This window comes from Eptesicus fuscus, chromosome 6, assembly GCF_027574615.1.
Source record: "Eptesicus fuscus isolate TK198812 chromosome 6, DD_ASM_mEF_20220401, whole genome shotgun sequence".
Taxonomy (NCBI): domain Eukaryota; kingdom Metazoa; phylum Chordata; class Mammalia; order Chiroptera; family Vespertilionidae; genus Eptesicus; species Eptesicus fuscus.
This window is the reverse complement of record NC_072478.1, coordinates 74645779-74665305: the sequence shown is the minus strand read 5'-3', so window position 1 is coordinate 74665305 and position 19527 is coordinate 74645779. Positions and strand designations below refer to the sequence as shown.

The 19527-nt window shown below is 40.2% G+C and overlaps 1 protein-coding gene across 5 annotated transcripts in view; it reads left to right on the top strand.

Annotated features, from left to right (window-relative positions):
* Positions 1-19071, top strand: part of LOC103286718 (S-phase kinase-associated protein 1) — a 66129-nt gene extending 47058 nt beyond the window's left edge. Inside the window, exons 1-6 of one of the 5 annotated variants that reach the window (XM_054717832.1) lie at positions 3903-3980; positions 7388-7484; positions 11797-11870; positions 13510-13653; positions 16184-16324; positions 18362-19071. In XM_054717832.1, the coding sequence (XP_054573807.1) occupies positions 7388-7484; positions 11797-11870; positions 13510-13653; positions 16184-16324; positions 18362-18397 (492 nt within the window). In that variant the 5' untranslated portion in view covers positions 3903-3980 and the 3' untranslated portion in view covers positions 18398-19071. Of the gene's footprint in view, positions 1-3902; positions 4078-4326; positions 4346-7368; positions 7485-11796; positions 11871-13509; positions 13654-16183; positions 16325-18361 lie in introns of those variants that run through there. The other 4 variants (XM_054717831.1, XM_054717833.1, XM_054717834.1 and 1 more) reach the window with 4 other exon arrangements.
* Positions 19072-19527: the final 456 nt, after the last annotated feature.

Sequence of the window (19527 nt, the reverse complement as noted above, 5' to 3'; positions counted from 1 at the left end):
AATGGAGGAAGGAGAGGCTCAGCAGGGGAAGGTGAGGCTCAGAGGGGAGAAATAACTTGTCCAAGATCACCTAACAGAGTTGCTGTGCTTACCATCCTATCAGGAGAGCAAGACTAGGGAAGTTGACACAGTAGCAGAGTGCAGCCAGGAGATCTCTGACCATGAGAATGGTATTACTTCTTAGTTTACATGCCATCCTATGGGCTGGAACACACATGCAGAGTCTAGAATCCAGTCTGTCCCATGGGTGGTAGGAGCCAGATGAAGGGAATGTGAACTGAATTTTGTCCCATTTTAGATGCTCTGAGAGGGCTGGTCCTTGAAGGAATGAAACTATTTACAAAGGGAGACCATCTCTGGAAATTTCACCATAAAAACCAGGACTACCTGAATCCAAGGCCTTTACCTTCCCTCGAGGTAGCATGCAGGGAATAGTTGTAAACCAGAAAACATTTCTGGCATTTGAGGGATGGGGATAAAATTCAATATATGGGCTGTGGTGGCAGAAGCATAGCTGGGCCTGCGCCTCAGCCCTGCTCTGCAGTGGTGGTGTGACACAGGAAAAGTCCTTTTCGTTGGTTTTATTTCTTTCCTCTGTAGAACAAGGGGTTTTCATTGTGTAGTGTGTGGAGTGATTGAAGTAAGAATGACACCTCAGCCTTCTCAGGGCTGAACCCCTCCATCCACACACACCGTGGGGACTGCTGGAGGCCAGTCCTTTCAGACTTAGGCTGGTGATTGTAGTTAATGAGTGGAGATGAGTGATCCCTAGCTTGTACCCCACAGTCCAGCAATTGCTTTGTCCCTCCTGAGTGGAGGGTTTGAAAGAGGGTAGGGTTGATTCAAAAAGTGTGGAGCTAAACCAGTCACCTTTGACAGACATCCTGGTCCCTTCTTAGCAGTGCTTCATTACTGAGTCCTACTGCAGAGGTTTCCCAACTTGTCCTGGGCTTAAAAGTCACTTGGAGACTTGTTTAAAAGGCAGGAAAAATCTGCCCCCCGGGGGAGTTAATTCATTAGATCAAGAGTTGACCCAGGAATTTGCATTTTTTCTTGACCTGAAGTCAGTTTATTTTTTGAAGAAAAGAACTTTTGACATATGTAATACATTCATATGGATTTAAATTCAAAAGGTAGAAAAGGGTATAAAGTGAAAAATCATCCCAACTCCTGCCCCCCAGTCACCTAGTTTCCCCTCCCCTGAGGCAAACAATTTCTTGTGTATTTTTCCTGAAATAATCTATGCATATAATAGTATGTATGAGTAAGTGAGATCTGAATGTTAAAAGCAAGCATCTTTTTTTTGCTTTGGAAAAGTTCCTTTATTCATAAAAAATAAAGCAGTTAGTAGCATGCAAAATACACACAGGATGTCCCAAAAAATGTATACACACTTTGAATGATTATAAAGTCACTGTTTATTAACATACAGTTCATTTTCAAAATTTAAAAGAACCTACAGAAATGAATAATTGTTTTTGTCAATGTCTGTCTTCAAACTGATGACCGTTCTGGTCCAGGCACTGCTGATAACTCGAAGCAATGGAATCACAAACATCAAGAATTATTTTGTTTGGTATTTGTGTGTCCTCAATTCATTGACTGTTGCTTGGTTTTGTACCAGAAACTTTATCTTTTATGTATCCCCATAAAAAAGTCTAGAGGCACTTTAGGACAAATTTTCTTTGTTCAAAGCTTAGCCTAGCTTCACCCATTATTTCAAATCAGTTAAACCTGAAAAGGAGTGAAAATTAAGTGAGTTATCAGCTGTTCAAGTGTGTATATATTTTGGGGGGACACTTTATATTTGCTTTATATTTATATATCACTATACATTGTTATTTTACTTATTTCCGTGGAATTTATGGAATTACTTTTTAAGTTAATTTACACACTTCTGTGAGAAAGAAAACACTATTAAATGGTAATTGCTGCCGAGACCGGTTTGGCTCAGTGGATAGAGCGTCGGCCTGCGGACTCAGGGGTCCCAGGTTGATTCCGGTCAAGGGCATGTACCTTGGTTGCGGGCACATTCCCAGTGGGGGGTGTGCAGGAGGCAGCTGATGATGTTTCTCATCGATGTTTCTAACTCTCTATCCCTCTCTCTTCCTCTCTGTAAAAAAATCAATAAAATATATCTTAAATGGTAATTGCTGCAATTCAGTGTTCTCAGTATTTATAACACTACATTAAGGTAAAATAAAAATAAATATTTTTTTAAGGACCTAAAAACAAGCATCTCTTGGTGATTCTAATACTGGGGGTCCTCAGACAAATTTGGAAAAACATACACCTTCTGCTCTAGCCAGTTTGGTTCAGTGGCTAGAGCGTCGGCCTGTGGACTAAAGGGTCCCAGGTTTGATTCTGGTCAAGGGCACATGCCTGGGTTGGGTGCAGAAGGGGGGTGTGCAGGAGGCAGCCGATGGATGATTCTCTCTCATCACTGATGTTTCTATCTTTCCCTCTCCCTTCCTCTCTGAAATCAATAAAAATATATTTAAAAAACAAAACAAAACAAAGAAAACCATACACTTACTTTATGCCAGGCCTTGTGCTGGGTACTTGGGCTAGGTGTGTGACATGGCACTGCCCAGACCTGCTTAGGATACTCAACTGAGTTTACAAGGTGCCACTTTGTATGCCAGGGGCAAACGGGGCAAAGGGGCTCCAGTGGGCCTTGCCTCAGAGACCTGAAGCTCAGTTGTTGAGCGCAGGGCTGTGTTATGGAAAAAAGTAAGAGCTGTAGGTCCTTTCATCTTCCTTCATCAGCTGTGGCACCTGGCAGATACTGGATACCACTGCTTGTAGACAAAGACCCGGTAACTCAAGAAGCTGCTTGGCCTCCCTGCCCCAACCCATCCCACCAGAACTGTAGGCCTCTGATTTCTTTAGAGGGCCCTGTGTGGAAGAGTCTTTTGTCTCCCTGGCGTCAGGAACACATCATGTGCCTGCTGGTTAGGTGAGCCTGGCGCCGTCGTCTCCTAGGAGGGGTGGCAATGTTCCCGAAGCTGAGCAGGGTAGAGCCAGGTAAAGGCCCTGACTGGATGGGTAGGGGAGGGGATTTTCAGACCGATCCTTTCTCCTTAGGGTTGGCTTCATCCTATGGACTCTATCACAGACTTCAGGGAGCACCCCATTAAGTGTTCCGTCCAGGCTGGACCCTGGCTGGCTGGCCAGCCAGCTGATTCACTGCGAATCCCCATCCCTGTGCCCGGGGGCATACACAGGAGCTCAACATTCTTTACTGAATGAATGGATGTCCATTGCCAGAGGGAGGCCTCTTCTCTAGACCGGGAGTTTCCTTAACACAGTGGTTATCTTGGGCCCAGAAGTCTCTTCAGAAGTCGATGGAAGTAAAAGGTTAAGGAGCACCAAACTGGGGAGTAAGGATCACAGACTAGCTTTGCCACTGAACTGTTCAGAACCTGTTCCCTCCCATTTAAAGGAGAAAATGGGTAATGATATTTCACCTCAAGGGTTATTACGGCCAGTGAGCTAACTCATGTTAGGTTCCGTGGAGGGTACTGAGGCCCTGAGCAGAATCTCAGCGGTGACTGCAAAGCCCCATCTGCCTTCTTTCTCGGAGCCCCAGCTTTCCCTTCTCGAAACGGGAGCCGCAGCCCCTCCCGGACACCAGTAGTTTCTAGGCTTTTCAGGACTGGGGTCATCAGTTCGACTTGGGGCAGCCCCTGCCTGAAAGACCCTTGCAGGTCGCAGAGTACACCGGCCAGGTCCCCGTTGCCTCTGAGAATAACGAATCCCGCTTCCGAGGGTGGGAATAAGAATCAAGGTCCGCCCCGTCGCGCCCTCCTCCGTCTTTACGCCCGGCCCCGCCCCTCCGGCGTCCTGGGGCCACCCTGCCGTTTTCCACCTGCCGTCAGGCGATCTCGGTGGCCAGCCCCGCCGCTCTGTGACGCCACGGGCCCTGGGGTCCTCGACTGCCGCTCATATAAAGACCGACGCCGAGCCGCGCTGTTGCTGTAAGTGGCCTTGTTCTCCACCTTTTTCGTCTGGTCCTGCTGACGCTGCCCGGCTCTCGTCAGCCTCCGGCCCGCTCTCTCCTTGAGACCGAGCACCGTGAGTAGCCGCCGACTGAGCTGGAAGGGGCGGTGGCGCCGCGGATTGCGAGCTGGTGGCCGCACCGCTCGCTGCGGCTTCGGCTTGCCAGAGGCGGGAGGCACCGGGGCCTGGTCTGCCCTCAGGCCCGGTGCAACCCGTCTCAGACCCTGTTCTCCGGGAGGCGCCGGCGGCCTCCGTTCTCCCGCTCTGCCCCTCCACTCGGCGAGGCCTCGTTTGGTCGTGCGTCGTCACGACGCCCCTTGGGCGCCCGGGCGGGCGGGAGAAGGTGCGAGCCGAGCCCGGAATTGGGCCTTTTCTGCTCGGGGCAAGCGTTAGCCGGCGCAGAGCTCGGCTACAAGGCCGGCGCCTCCCTTGGTATTGAGTCTGCGGGCGTCGGGGACGCAGGGCGGGGATGGCCGCGGGGTCTTCATGGAGGTCCTGCGCGGTTGGGAGCGTGGGCGTGTGTCCGTGTTGTTTTGGTGTGAGAGGGAGCGTGGCGGTGCTCCGAGAGCGCTGGGTTCTGGCGCTCATCCTTTCTCTCCCGTCTCTGGCGTCGCTAGTAACCGGTTCTCCGCCAGCTGAGGTGGGGCCTAATCTTTATTCCTATTAATTTGCCACAGCCTAGAGTTGGTGAAACAACGGTTGTAATAGGAGGTACCATAGTTAACAGGGCGTGACTTTTAGGAACTCTAACACTGAAGGTGTCTGGCTTTTAAAAAATGAACCTGATTGGGTTCACTTTTTTTTTGTTTTGTTTTTGCTTTGGATTTTTGTTTGTTTTGTTTTTGCTTTGGATCATTTTTTAATGGAGACTTCGGGTTTGGGTTTTTGGGTCATGAATTTTTTTTTTTTTTTTTTTGTCAAAACGTCACAATAGAATGTATCTGTGTCGTGGAGCAATGCAGACCTCCACTCTGCCCTCTGAAAAGAGGTGTCACTTAAAGCAGTTTTTTTTCTCTTTATGATGTTGATAGAATTCACATCATGCTAGCCATGGAGAGTGATTTAATTTCCAGCTACAGGAGCCTAAATAAATGAAGGAATGGTCTTGAAAGCATGTCAAATCAAAATTTCATCCATTATTTAAAATTTTTGCACCAAATTCCAGTTGTATAACACTAAAAAAAGTTCTCTCTAAATATTAAGTTTAGGATTACAATGTGCATCGAATTACAGATTAGCTGATTGACTCCCTGCTATTTAATAAGACCTCAACTCCCTTAAGAGTAACCTAATATATGAATTTGACTATGACTAAGCAGATCTTGTTATTTATTTGAGAGTTATTTGAAAAAAATGGAATGATACTCTTGCTTAAAAATAATTTTATCAACTGCATTGCCAGACTTGTGATTCTGTAATGTTTATTCCAGTACTATAGAACATAAAAAGAACAGAATATTATCTAATTAAAAATTGGGCTTACGTTAAAATATTTCTTTTGGAGATATCATCATCATTTTTTTTTTTTTTTTTTTTTTTTTTTGCCTTGTCACAGGGCAGGTCCTCTGCCCTGGGCCCTCTGCATTATGGCAAGCACTAGGCAACATGGAGAAGCAGACCTATTTGTAAACTGAAAAGTGAAATTCAATTCTTTACAAGCATGGATCAGTGAGAGGATATTTCAGTGCCTGGTTTTATTTTATTTTATTTATTTATTTTTAAAAATATATTTTATTGGTCCTTCACAGAGAGGAAGGGAGAGGGAGAGAGAGCCAGAAACATCGACCAGCTGCCTACTGCACACCCCCCACTGGGGATGTGCCCGCAACCAAGGTACATGCCCCTGACCAGAATCGAACCCCGGGACCCCCCAGTCCGCAGGCCGACACTATCCACTGAGCCAAACCGGTCTCAGCTCAGTGCCTGGTTTTAAAACATACCTTTACCTTTTTGCTTCCTTTCCCTAATAGCTTGTCTGTTTGGGGGATGGAGATAATTGTCTGGGAAAAGCTGATCAACATTTTAACTGATTGAATGGGACTTAAGAAGTCTTTAAACCTAAAATGAATGAATGTTTTAAATGCCAAATTATCCACGTTCACGTTAATAGTGACAACACAGGATTAAGACTCTCAGAAGCCTTTAAAACTTATACTTGAGCCCCAGCCAGTTTGGCTCAGTGGATAGAATGGCGGCCCATGAACTTACAGGGTCCTGAGTGCGATTCTGGTTGCAGGCTCATCCCCGTGTGGGTGGCTGCCAATGGATGTGTGTCTCACATCAGTGTTTTCCTCTCTTGGTCTCTCCCCCTCCACTCTCTCTAAAAATCAATGGAAAAATATCCTCTGGTGAGGATTAACAAAATAAAACAAAACAAACAAAATGGATCATAAAATCTATACTTGAAATTTGAAGAGGTCTTGAATTAATCTTTATCGGCAGGTATTGCTACGCTTTCTCCCCCCATTCTCTTCTCCCCAAGAATGTGAAGATGGTAAAAAACTGTTGGCTTAGAATTTTTTATTTTAAACAATTTTTTTTTTGGCCAGAATTCAAGTCCTTTGAAGTTAATTGCTTAATTAACTTTTATGTAAGAGGTGTCTTTTTCCTAATGACTCAATCTTAGTTAATAAATACATTTTTGAAACGAGTAGTAGGTTATTACTATGAGGATTTTGGCAGAAGATCTCAAACTTGGACACCTGGACCAGTCAGTAATGAAAGATAAAAAGGACGCTGTGCAATTTGTTATTTGGCATGGGGAATTAGATTGGCATCTGTTTATCCTTAGCTTTTTATTCTGTTATATGATCTTGCATTGATCCAAACATAAATACTAAGTATGTCATGATCGACTTTGGATTTGAACTTATTTTTCACTGGTAAGTTTCACTAGAGGAAAATTACTATCTTATTTGGTAGATTTGTTTATTTTGGACTGCCCTCCCTCAGGTTTGCAGGAGTTAATTGTGACAGTTAACTTCAAATGCAATAGTATTGAGTAAAAGCAGAAAGGCAGACAAAAAAAGTAAGTTCCATTTTAGAAATATTTTGCCTCAAAAGTATGGAATGTAACTCTAAATTTAAACCAGCAATGAGTTCAGTAGGGAAGGCTTTAAGAGCTTCTGTTTCTAGGAATTATACTTTGAAAGAATTTTATACAAACACTTGTATGTTAGCCCGTAAATAATCACTCACAGTGTTTTACAGGACTATATACTACAGGTTTTTAGGATTTTATATTTATGGAGGGCTTCTAACAGGCACATCTCATCCCACCCGAAAAAAAAACAATGAAAAACCTTGATTTTACTTTTAAAAAATCGGTATTTTATGGAAATAATATCTCTTAAATTTCAAATTCAGTATAATGCTTTTTTTTTAGATGCCTTCAATTAAATTGCAGAGCTCTGATGGAGAGATATTTGAAGTTGATGTTGAAATTGCCAAACAATCTGTGACTATCAAGACCATGTTAGAAGGTAAGTTATTTTAAAAGCCTGTGGGGGGGCGGGGAAGGAGATAAGTAGTTTGAGATAACCTGTGAACATTGAATTTATACAAGTAATCTGTCAAAGTTCTCAAGAATATGAAGGGGAAAAGTTTACCTTTTTTAAATTTAAAGTATTAACTGCATTTTTTTATACAGGTCATCCCTTCTGCATTGTCTGAATTAATGAGATTTTTTTTCTCCCCTATTAAATAGATAAGACCAGTTTTCTGTTTTGAGTAAATTTAGATTCACAGTTTCTAATGACAAAAATTAAAGCCTTTGGAAAAGAGATCCTTTCTATAAGGTTGCTAAATAGAGCACCTGGTTTCAACAGAAGGAGTAAACTGAGTAGATTGTAAACTGAGTAGATGTGTGTGTTTGTTTTTTTAACCAAGTTTTCCCTTTTGTCTAGTTTGTTATTCCTCTGAAACTACTGCATAGTATATGTGCAGCACAACAAAGAAGTAAGACAGAAAAACCGGTTCTGAAACATTTTTGAAATTTTTTACTAGTTAATGTGGATACTCTCTTAGTATTACTAGTGGGCTTAGTAACACTAGTAATAAGAGTGTTCTTCAGAAATTAGACCATTTCTTAATTTTTCAAATGTCAGATGCTTTTATATAGGGAAGATCTGTAGCTAACAAATGCTTAAGTGACTTACCTACTGCAAAGTATATGTGCAGCACAACAAAGAAGTAAGACAGAAAAACCAGTTCTGAAACATTTTTGAAATTTTTTACTAGTTAAGGTGGATCTCTTCTTAGTGTTACTTGTGGGCTGGTGGACATTAATATAAAAAGAAGACATACAAATCAGTCTCTAGAATTGTGGGGAGGGGGAAATTTATGAGTAATAAGTGTTCTTCAGAAAGTAGACTATTTTTTAATTTTTCAAATGTCAAATGCTTTTATATAGGGCAGATCTGTAGCTTACCAATACTTAAGTGAGTTATGTGCCAAGCACTAGCTATAGTCTGGTGAAAAGAAGGTAGGTGAGAAATAGTTTTTGCTCTTGAAGGATTTTTAAACCAGGAAGGGAGACAGACACCGAAGAAGTCAAACTGCCACATGGTGTATATAATTAGTGCATTAATAAAATTGTGTGCCAAATGGTGCTGTGGGAACGTCTTGGCTGATGCTATTCTTCAGGCTTGTGGACAGACTGCAGTGTGTAGTCTTAGGTGACATTTCAAATCTAGTAGAATTAGAATGTTTTGGAAGATTATTCTGTAGTAGAGAGGATGTGTTAGAGAAAAGTAAAATCAAGGTTTTTTAGTTGTTTTTTTTTTTTTTGGAGTGGGATGAGATTGTGATACTGTAGTTGGTAGAGCTGAAGAATGGGCTTGAGAGGAATGGAAGTATCTATGGCAGTAAATGAAATTGGGGCAGGAATGTAGAAGTCAGGAGTGGAGAATCAGTGAAGTAGTATTTGTGGAAGCCAGGGTAAGAGGGAGTCATTTTGAGGTGAACAGAGTGATTGTTGGATTCATATACTGTTGACTGATCACTTAGGATTTTACAATTAATAATTTTGAGGTGAACAGAGTGATTGTTGGATTCATATACTGTTGACTGATCACTTAGGATTTTACAATTAATAAGTTAGAGGACTTCTAACAGCAAATAATAGGTGTGGTAGAGGCAGAAGCTGAATTGCAGAGGGTGTGTCTTCTGTTTTCTCAGTGTGTGACTTCTGTTGGCTGATAAAAGCTGAACATATAAGTCTTTTTGGTCATTGATACCAATCATGTAGCAGGTGACCCTGCTAGCGGTTCTCAACCTGTGGATCGAGACTCACAGGTTGAGAGCCGCTGCTGTAGAGCCTAAGACCATCGGAAAACACAGATATTTACATTATGATTCATTAACAATAGCAAAATTACAGTTATGAAGTAGCAACGAAAATAATTTTATGGTTGGGGGTCACCACAACATGAGGAACTGTATTAAAGGGTCAAGGCATTAGAAAGGTTGAGAACCACTGGTTTAAATGTTAGAGAAGTAATCCTTTGCAACCATTTTTATTTAGTATTTACCAGAGGATAGATTTTTATTGATTTGAGAGAGAGACATCGATTTGTAAGAGAAACATCATTTGTTTTCCTCCCCTATGCTACCTGACCTGGGATTGAACCTGAAACCTGTGTATATGCCCTGTTCGAGAATTGAACCCATGACCCTTTGGTGCTCGGGACAACACTCCAACCAACTGAGCCACACCAGCCAAGGCTAAGGCCCTTATTTTTTTTATTTTTTAGTATATTTTTATTGATTTCAGAGAGGGAGAAATATGAATAATGAGAGAGAATCATTGATTGGCTGCCTCCTGCACACCCCCTATTGGGGATTGAGCCTGCAACCCGGCATATGCCCTCAACTGGAATCGAACCTGGGACCATTCAGTCAGCACAGTCAGCAAGCTGACACTCTAGCCACTGAGCCAAACCAGCCAGGGCTAAGGCCCTTATTTTTAATGTGACTTAAGCCTTCTTCCAAATAACATTTGGATCTAAAAGATGGTCTTTTTTTTTTTTTTAATACATTTTATTGATTTTTTACAGAGAGGAAGAGAGAGGGATAGAGAGTTAGAAACATCGATGATAGACATCGATCAGCTGCCTCTTGCACAACCCCTACTGGGGATGTGCCCGCAACCAAGGTACATGCCCCTGACCGGAATCGAACCTGGGACCCTTGAGTCCGCAGGCCGACGCTCCATCCACTGAGCCAAACCGGTTTCGGCAAAGATGGTCTTTTGTATTATGTTTTCTCTAAATCTTAATTCCTCAAACACAAGTATTTCACATAATAAAACTTTTTTCTTTTCCGATTAAAAATATTTTATACTAGTTCAGGAAAGGGGTATGTGGCTTGATCCAAATTGGGATATTATTTTTATTTAAAAATATGTTTTTATTGATTTTAGAGAGGAACGGAGAGAGAGAAATACCAATCAGAGAGAAACGTGGATTGACTGCCTTCTGCATGTCTCCTACTGAGGATCAGCTCACACCTGGGCATGTGCTCTGGCCCAGTCAACCAGCAACCTCTTGATGTATGGGACAATGCTAAACCAACTGAGCCATACAGGCTAGGAGAGGATAGTATCATATTTTAGTTTTACTCTGAGCAGAGATGGGATCAGGAAAAGACATTGGTGGGAAGGAGGAGAGGGGAAATGAGTAACGCTAACACACACAGGAGAATAAGATACTTTTTTAAAGTACGCGTTGTCAAGTGCATCATCTTGTTTCATTTCTCATCTAGACCTATTGACAGCAGCTGACAGTTGGTCATTCTCTTCTACACTTGGTTTCCTGGATACTTTACTTACTAGTACTGTACCTTTGTCACAGCCTTCTGTCTCCTTGTCTTTAAAGCCTGAAGTTCCCCAAGGTGTACTTAATCATTGGGCCTCTTCACTATATTTATACTGATTTATTCCCTTGGTCATCTCATCTAGTCTCATAGTGTTATAAACCATCTATACACCAATTCCCAAACTTACCTACAGTTCTGATCTCTTTTGATTTTTGGACTTGCATATTTAACCACTTTGTCGACCCTTATGTATCTAATTTAAATCTCATATCTAATTTATATCTCATACTTATGAAAGTAGAGTTCTTGATTTTCTGCCCTCCAGAATCATAGTTCTCTAACAGCCTTCCCCATATGAATTAATGGCAACTCCATCTAGTTGATCATGTCTTAAACCCGAAGTCTTCTCTGACTTCTTTCACATTCTACTTCCCATCGGAAAACACAGATATTTACATTACGATTCATAACAGTAGCAAAATTACAGTTATGAAGTAGCAACGAAAATAATTTTATGACTGGGGGTCACCACAACATGAGGAACTGTATTCAATTGTCGCGGCATTAGAAAGGTTGAGAACCACTGATCTAGAGAGTTTAGTATAAAGAATGAGGATAAGAGTTTAGTTTGTGTTTTTTTCTAAATGGTTGCTCAGCCATCTCAGTCACACTTATTAAATAATTTTCTTCCTATTTAAGAACTCTTTTGATATAATTTTACTATATTTGTCCACTCACAACTTTATATAATTTTGAGTGGTTCATGGACTGTTTTTTTTTTTGTTTTTTTTTTTGTTCATGGACTTTTATTAGGAACCACCAGTTTTAAATGCTGTTAAAAGAACTATTCCTAATAAAGTACTTTTTATACTCTTTCAGACATGTCATGTTAGTCACTTGTTTGAGAAATAGCCTAGTTTTGTATAAATGTTATAATGAAGTTAGGAAATAATGGCAAATCTCTTCTGGTTTTGTTAGATTTGGGAATGGATGATGAAGGCGATGATGACCCAGTTCCTCTACCAAATGTTAATGCAGCAATATTAAAAAAGGTAAATTAGCAAACTATATACTTGTATGTGATTTTTCTTTCTTAACAGTATCCTGGTGATCTTTCTATATTGATAAAGAGATAGCTTCCTTTTAAAAAAATCTGGAACTCTTAGTAGTATGATTGACTAAGTATTTGTTGTAGTTTATTTAACCTGGCCCTTGTCTAGTCTTTTCATTAACACATTTAAATTACTTAAATGTAACTATATGTGATTAGCAAAAAGGAAAATTCTTGTGTTGTTTGTCCACTGAATGGGTACCTCAAAGGGAACTTGAGAACAAGAGATGTACTTTCGTTATCTTAGTTGATCACCTTACCTTGTGTCTAAGCATAAACGGCTCTCCACATTGAATAGGGTTTTAGTGTTTCAGGTCACATGGCTCCTTAACAGAACCAGTTATTTAAATTGAATTCTTATCTGAAAAAACAGCAACCAGTTTCCACATTGGGGGAAAAACTGGCTAGACTTAGAGGAAAATGGCTAGAGAAAAATATATTAAAAAAAAAAGATAATTTAAACCTTAAGTATACTGGATAATCACATGATCCAAAACCTAAAAATATGATAAAAATCTCTTGTCTCTCATCTAACCAGAAACCTCCATAAATAATAATAAACATTAATTTCTTTTATACCCTTTCAAGAGTTTTTTTAATGCCTATATAAGCAAATATTGATTGCTCCTTTTTTTAAAAAAATATTTTTATTAATTTCAGGGAGGAAGGGAGAGGGAAAGAGAGAGAGAAACATTAATGATGAGAGAGAATAACTGATCGACTGCCACCTGCACACTCCACACTGGGGATCGAGCCCACAACCCAGGCATGTGCCCTGACCAGGAATTGAACCTGAGACCCTGTCAGTCCACAGGTTGATGCTCTATCCACTGAGCCAAACCAGCTGGGCCTAAGTGCTCCTCTTTTTTTTTTTTTTTTTAATATATTTTATTGATTTTTTTTAAAAATATATTTTATTGATTTTTTACAGAGAGGAAGAGAGAGGGATAGAGAGTTAGAAACATCGATGAGAGAGAAACATCGATCAGCTGCCTCCTGCACACCCCCTACTTGGGATGTGCCCGCAACCAAGGTACATGCCCTTGACCGGAATCGAACCTGGGACCTTTCAGTCCGCAGGCCGACGCTCTATCCACTGAGCCAAACCGGTTTCGGCTATTTTATTGATTTTTATCTAAACTAGTTGCATCTGACCAAAGTGTTAATTTTGCATCTAGTGAGGCTTAGCATTTCCTCCTGTTTTACTAATCAGATTTGTGAATTGCCTGTTTGTTTTTAGCTTATTTCTTTGTAGTGATTTTTAAGATTTTATATTCTATAGGGTAATCCATTGCTAGTTGGATGTATTTTCCAGTCCTTTTTCTGTGTGACTTTATGTATCTTTTTGCACAAGAGCTTTTTAATGTGGTGAAGTATAGTAATCTGTTTGCAGGTTTAGTTGATATTGTGAAGATTTCTCAAGCTTCATTTTTGCTCTTCGAGCATAGCTACTAATTTTATTATGCAAGTCAACTTCTAGCTAGTTCTTAGCTCATTATAGGAATAACCTTGCCCCAGCAGTAGAATGAATACTTTGTGATAAAATGCCACAGAGGAATGAACTATTTTTGTTGTTGTAGGTCATTCAGTGGTGCACCCACCACAAGGATGACCCTCCTCCTCCTGAGGATGATGAGAACAAAGAAAAGCGAACAGATGATATTCCTGTTTGGGACCAAGAATTTCTCAAAGTTGACCAAGGAACACTATTTGAACTAATTCTGGTAAGTTTGTTTGTTTTTTAATAAGGGAAGGTTTATTTAAAAAGTTACAGAGGCAATGGAATGACCCTTGGAGCTTAGGAGAAAGAGGGGGAGAGGCATGTGCCTTGAGAGATGAAAGAGGGAGGAGACGCAGAGGGGTGCACTGGAAAAAGAGCGTGCACTAGAGAAAGAAGGGGATGGATGAAGGTGTGGTGTGCTCCATAGAGAGCTGCTATTCTGGTGTGTGTGTGTATTTTTTTAATATATATATTTTACTGATTTTTTTACAGAGGGAGGGAGAGGGAGAGGGATAGAGAGTTAGAAACATCGATGAGAGAGAAACATCGATCAGCTGCCTCCTGCACACCCCCTACTGGGGATGTGACCACAACCAAGGCGCATGCCCTTGACCGGAACCAAACCCGGGACCCTTCAGTCCACAGGCCGATGCTCTATCCACTGAGCCAAACCGGTTAGGGCTATTCTGGTATATATTTTTTCTTTTCTTTTTTTTTTAAAAAATATTTTTTATTGATTTTTTACAGAGAGGAAGAGAGAGGGATAGAGAGTTAGAAACATCGATGAGAGAGAAACATCGATCAGCTGCCTCCTGCACACCCCCTACTGGGGATGTGACCACAACCAAGGCGCATGCCCTTGACCGGAACCAAACCCGGGACCCTTCAGTCCACAGGCCGATGCTCTATCCACTGAGCCAAACCGGTTAGGGCTATTCTGGTATATATTTTTTCTTTTCTTTTTTTTTTAAAAAATATTTTTTATTGATTTTTTACAGAGAGGAAGAGAGAGGGATAGAGAGCTAGAAACATCAATGAGAGAAACATTGATCAGCTGCCTCCTGCACATCCCCTGCTGGGGATGTTCCCACAACCAAGGTACATGCCCTTGACCGGAATCGAACCTGGGACCCTTGAGTCCGCAGGCCGACGCTCTATCCACTGAGCCAAACCGGTTTTGGCTGGTATATTTTTAATGAACACTGTAAGATACACTAGTTCAGAGCATTTAGACTTCTTAATAGAGTTTAATTGGTTAGTTAAATTAATTGATACTGAATTTTAACACTCTGAACTCAAACCCACATATCAATAATCACATTAAATGTAAATAGTCTAAACACCACAATTAAAGGGTAGAGATTATCACATTGGATTAAAAAGAAGCAAGACTCAGCTATGCTGCCTACAGAAAACTCCCTTTAAATATGAAGACACAGTAGATTTAAGGGCGGGGGGTTATATATTATACTAACATTAATCAAAAGAAAATTGGAGTGACTATATTAAGTAGAATTCAGGGCGAAGAATATTACCATGATTAAAAAGGGTTATTACATAATGTTAACAGTGAATCAGTTCATTATTAAGAGGGCATAGCAGTTCTAAACATTTATCTGCCTAAATGCAAAACTTCCAAAAAGTTAAACAAAAACCAATAGAACTCAAAGGATAATAGACAAACAAATCTACAATCATAGAAATTTCCAGGCCTCTATAAATAATTGATAAAACAAGCAGAGAAATCAGTAAGGATATAGAAGACTTATGTAACACTGTTGATCAACTTGTCCTAATTGGCATTTACAGAACATTACATATAATGATAGCAGAATACATATTCTTTGTATATTCGAATAAATACTATCAAGGTTCGACATGTTCTGGGACATAAAATAAGTCTCAAGTTTGAAAGAATTCAGTGTATTTTCTGATCACAGTGGAATCAAATTAGAAATCAGTAACAGCTATCTGGAAAATCTGCAGATATTTGAAAACTAAAAAACAAATTCTCCATGAGTCAAGAAATCAAAGAAAAATTATGGTATTTTGAACTGAATGGAAATAAAGCAGAATACATGAAAATCTGTGAGATGTCACAGAGGAATGAACTTTGGTTTTTGTGGTAGGTCATTCAGTGGAGCACCCACCACAAGGATGACCCTCCTCTCCTTAGGGTCATGAGAGGGGAATTGATAGCACTAAACACTGATACTGGAAAACAAGAAAAGTCTCAAATTAGTGATCTAAGCTTTTACCAAAAGAAACTAGTGAAAGATGAAATTAACCCAAAGAAAAAGAGAATGTTAAAGAGCAGAAATCAATAGAAAATGGGAAAACTAGAGAAAACCAAAGAAACCAAAAGCTATTTCAGAAGATCAATAAAATGTAATGCTGTAGCTGCTTATGTTTGAATTCTTTAAATGTCTTGTCAAGATTTGACCTGTGGTGCTTGTGCACACTTGTGCGTGCGAGCACCCACCTACCTACCAGTTGTGGCCTTTCTTTAATGTTTGAGGTGTAGCGTATATAGTTTACTTTAGGCAGCAGGAGGACTCATTATTGTAGAGGTATACAAGGAAAGGTATAAACAAATGTCTTTCACAAAACTTGTCTGATTTACTCTTCTCCATTTAATTTCTTAAAATTAACTAGCATTTTAAGATTAATTAGATAGGAATTATCAACCGCTAACTTTGTATTTAGTTTAAACCGTCAAATATACTTTAATGAAAACAACAATCATTTCACAGGCTGCAAACTATTTAGACATCAAAGGTTTGCTTGATGTTACATGCAAGACTGTTGCCAATATGATCAAGGGGAAAACCCCTGAAGAGATTCGCAAGACCTTCAATATAAAAAATGACTTTACTGAAGAAGAGGAAGCCCAGGTATGTAGTCCATAGTTTGTTCTTGATCACATGCTTTTTAAAAGAGATTAAAATCCTAACATGCCAGGAAAAGAAGTGCCTGTGTCAAAGAATGTTGACTTTATTTGAGGTATAAGAGATAGGTACTTTCTATGTCCTAAAACATTACAGGTACCTTCTGTGTCCTAAAATGAGTGTAAACACTTGAATGATACTGCCTTTTTAAAAAAATATATATATATACACATATATATAATTGATTTTTTTTTTACAGAGAGGAAGGCAGAGGGGGAGAGAGTTAGAAACATCGATGAGAGAGAAACATCAATCAGCTGCCTCCTGCACACTCCCCACTGGGTATGTGCCTGCAACCAAGGTACATGCCCTTGACCAGAATCGAACCTGGGACCCTTGAGTCCACAGGCCGACACTCTATCCACTGAGCCAAACCGGTCAGGGCAATATTTTTTTATTGATTTCAGAGAGGAAGGGAGAGGGAGAGAGAGATAGAAACATCAATGATGAGAGAGAATCATTGATTGGCTGCCTTCTGCACGCCCCCTACTGGGGATCAAGCTGGCAACCCCAGGCATGTGCCCTTGGCTGGAATCGAACCTGGGACCATTCAGTCCACAGGCTGACGCTCTGTCCACTGAGCCAAATCAGCTAGGATACTGCTTTTTTATAAACATAAGAACAATATACTTTTTAGCCAAAGGTGCTCTTTGATACTTGTTTTGGCATCTGGGACCTTAAATATAAGCCATAAGTGACTTCAGAGAAGCAGGGATGGTTGGATGCTAGGATACTCTAGAGCAGGGGTCCTCAAACTTTTTAAACAGGGGGCCAGTTCACTGTCCCTCAGATCGTTGGAGGGCCGGACTATAGTTTAAAAAAAACTATGAACAAATTCCTATGCACACTGCACATATCTTATTTTGAAGTAAAAAAACAAAACGGCAAAAACACCCGCATGTGGCCCGCGGGCCGTAGTTTGAGGACGCCTGCTCTAGAGCAACTTAGTGAACAGGGAAGAAATGAGTGACTAGATCAGAATGATTTTGTTGACACAGCTACAAACTGAAATAATGTGAATGAACTATTTGAATTTGCTCTATTAGCTCTGGTGACTGAAGCTATAATTGCCCTCTGCCTTTGCTTTTTAAAAAAATATGTTTTTATATATATATATATATTTTTATATATATATATTTTATTGATTTTTTTTACAGAGAGGAAGGGAGAGAGAGGGATACAGAGAAACATCTATGAGAGAGAAACATCGATCAGCTGCCTCCTGCACACCTCCTACTGGGGATGTGCCCGCAACCAAGGTACATGCCCTTGACCAGAATCAAACCTGGGACCCTTCAGTCCGCAGGCTGATGCTCTAAGCTCTATCCACTGAGCCAAACCGGTTAGGGCCATATATATATATATATATATGTTATTGATTTCAGAGGGAGAGGGAGAAATAGAAACATCAATGTTGAGAGAGAATCATTGATTGGCTGCCTTCTGCACGCCCCCTACCGGGGATTGAGCCTGCAACCCTGGCATGCACCCCCAGCTGGAATCGAACCCTGGACCCTTTAGTCCACAGGCTGATGCTCTATCCATTGAGCAGAATAGGCTAGGGATTTTTAATGTGTTTTTATTGATTTTTAGCAAGGGGAAGGGAGAGGGCAAGAGATAAAAACATCAATGATGAGAGAAAGTCATTGATTGGCTACCGCTACTGAGGATGGAGCCTGCAACCTGGGCATGTGTCCTGACAGGGAATTGAACCAGTGAACTCTTGGTTCCTGGGTCAATGCTTAACTGTTGAACCACACTGGCTGGGCATGCCTTTGACTTTTTGATAATTTCATCAGCGCAAAATAACCTAGTGGGGGGAAAAGAAGGGTGACTAGGAAGTTTACTATTAACCTGGTGTTTTTCCAGTTTTCCATCTGTTTCTTTATGATCAACCTCAGAGATTATTAATGAATTATTAGGTATTAGTCTTAGGAAACACTACTTCTTAAGGTACTTTCTTATATCCATCTCTTTTTCTAGGTACGCAAAGAGAACCAGTGGTGTGAAGAGAAGTGAAAAGTTGTGCCTGACACTGTAACACTGTAAGGATTGTTCCAAATACTAGTTGCACTGCTCTGTTTATAATTGTTAATATTAGGCAAACAGTAGACAAATGCAGCAGCAAATCAATTGTATTAGCAGAATATTGTCTTCATTGCATGTGTAGTTTGGGTACAGATTCCAAACCTATGGCTGAGTTTCTTCCAGTATGATCAAAAGTATCTTATTTCTTTGCTCTGAATAAAACTGAATTGTGGGTTCTCTATAGAAAGTGGCATTTTGGGCTTTCCCTCTTTTTGCAAAGCGATTTCTGCCTGGTTAATTGTCTAGTTAACTTTAGTTTAGTGACTTTTTAAAAGTTGGCATTGTAAATAAAAAAACTTGCAAAAGTTTTCTGAAATAGAATTAACAATGTATTATCTTTATTCATGAGTTGGGAGCTGGAAAAGGCTACTTGAGATAAATGGTCTGAGTGGGATTATTAGGATTTCTTCCAGCTTCCCGGAGTCAAGGAATACCACTGGATTGATTAGCCCATATGTAGCAGGGCTTTCTTAATTGAATCTGAGGACTTGTTTTTGCATTTTTAATCCTATGTTGGTTAGAGACTCAGTTACTACTCAGTTTGTGGTTTTGGGGGAAATATAACTATGCAGTTGTTAGCTTTTCAATTAAAAAAGACAATCCTTGTGGTATGTCATCTTTTTATAATCAGTGATCCCATATGGGCAAAACTATTTACACTCCTTGCATGTAAAAAACACACAAAATTTAAACTTTAACATTAAAATGTGTGGCAAAACCCAGAAAGCATCCAGCATGAATGCAAGATACTTTCAATAAAAAGTAAGTTACATAGTAGGTAGTAAACGGTTTGCTTTTGTGTACTTAAATGTGTCTCTTCACTTAGTATTAAATGAGTTAAATTTATGTACGGTTGTTTAGCTGAAAAAGACTTGTAGGCAGTACTAGGTTGCTGAATCTGCTGACATAACAATAGGTTTCTGATAGACTTTTGTTTCTAATGTCATTGAAAGGTTGGCTGGAGCCAGTATTTTAGTTCTTTTTTTTAAAAAAAAATATATATATACATACACACACACACACACACACACACACACACACTCTGATTTCAGAGAGGAAGG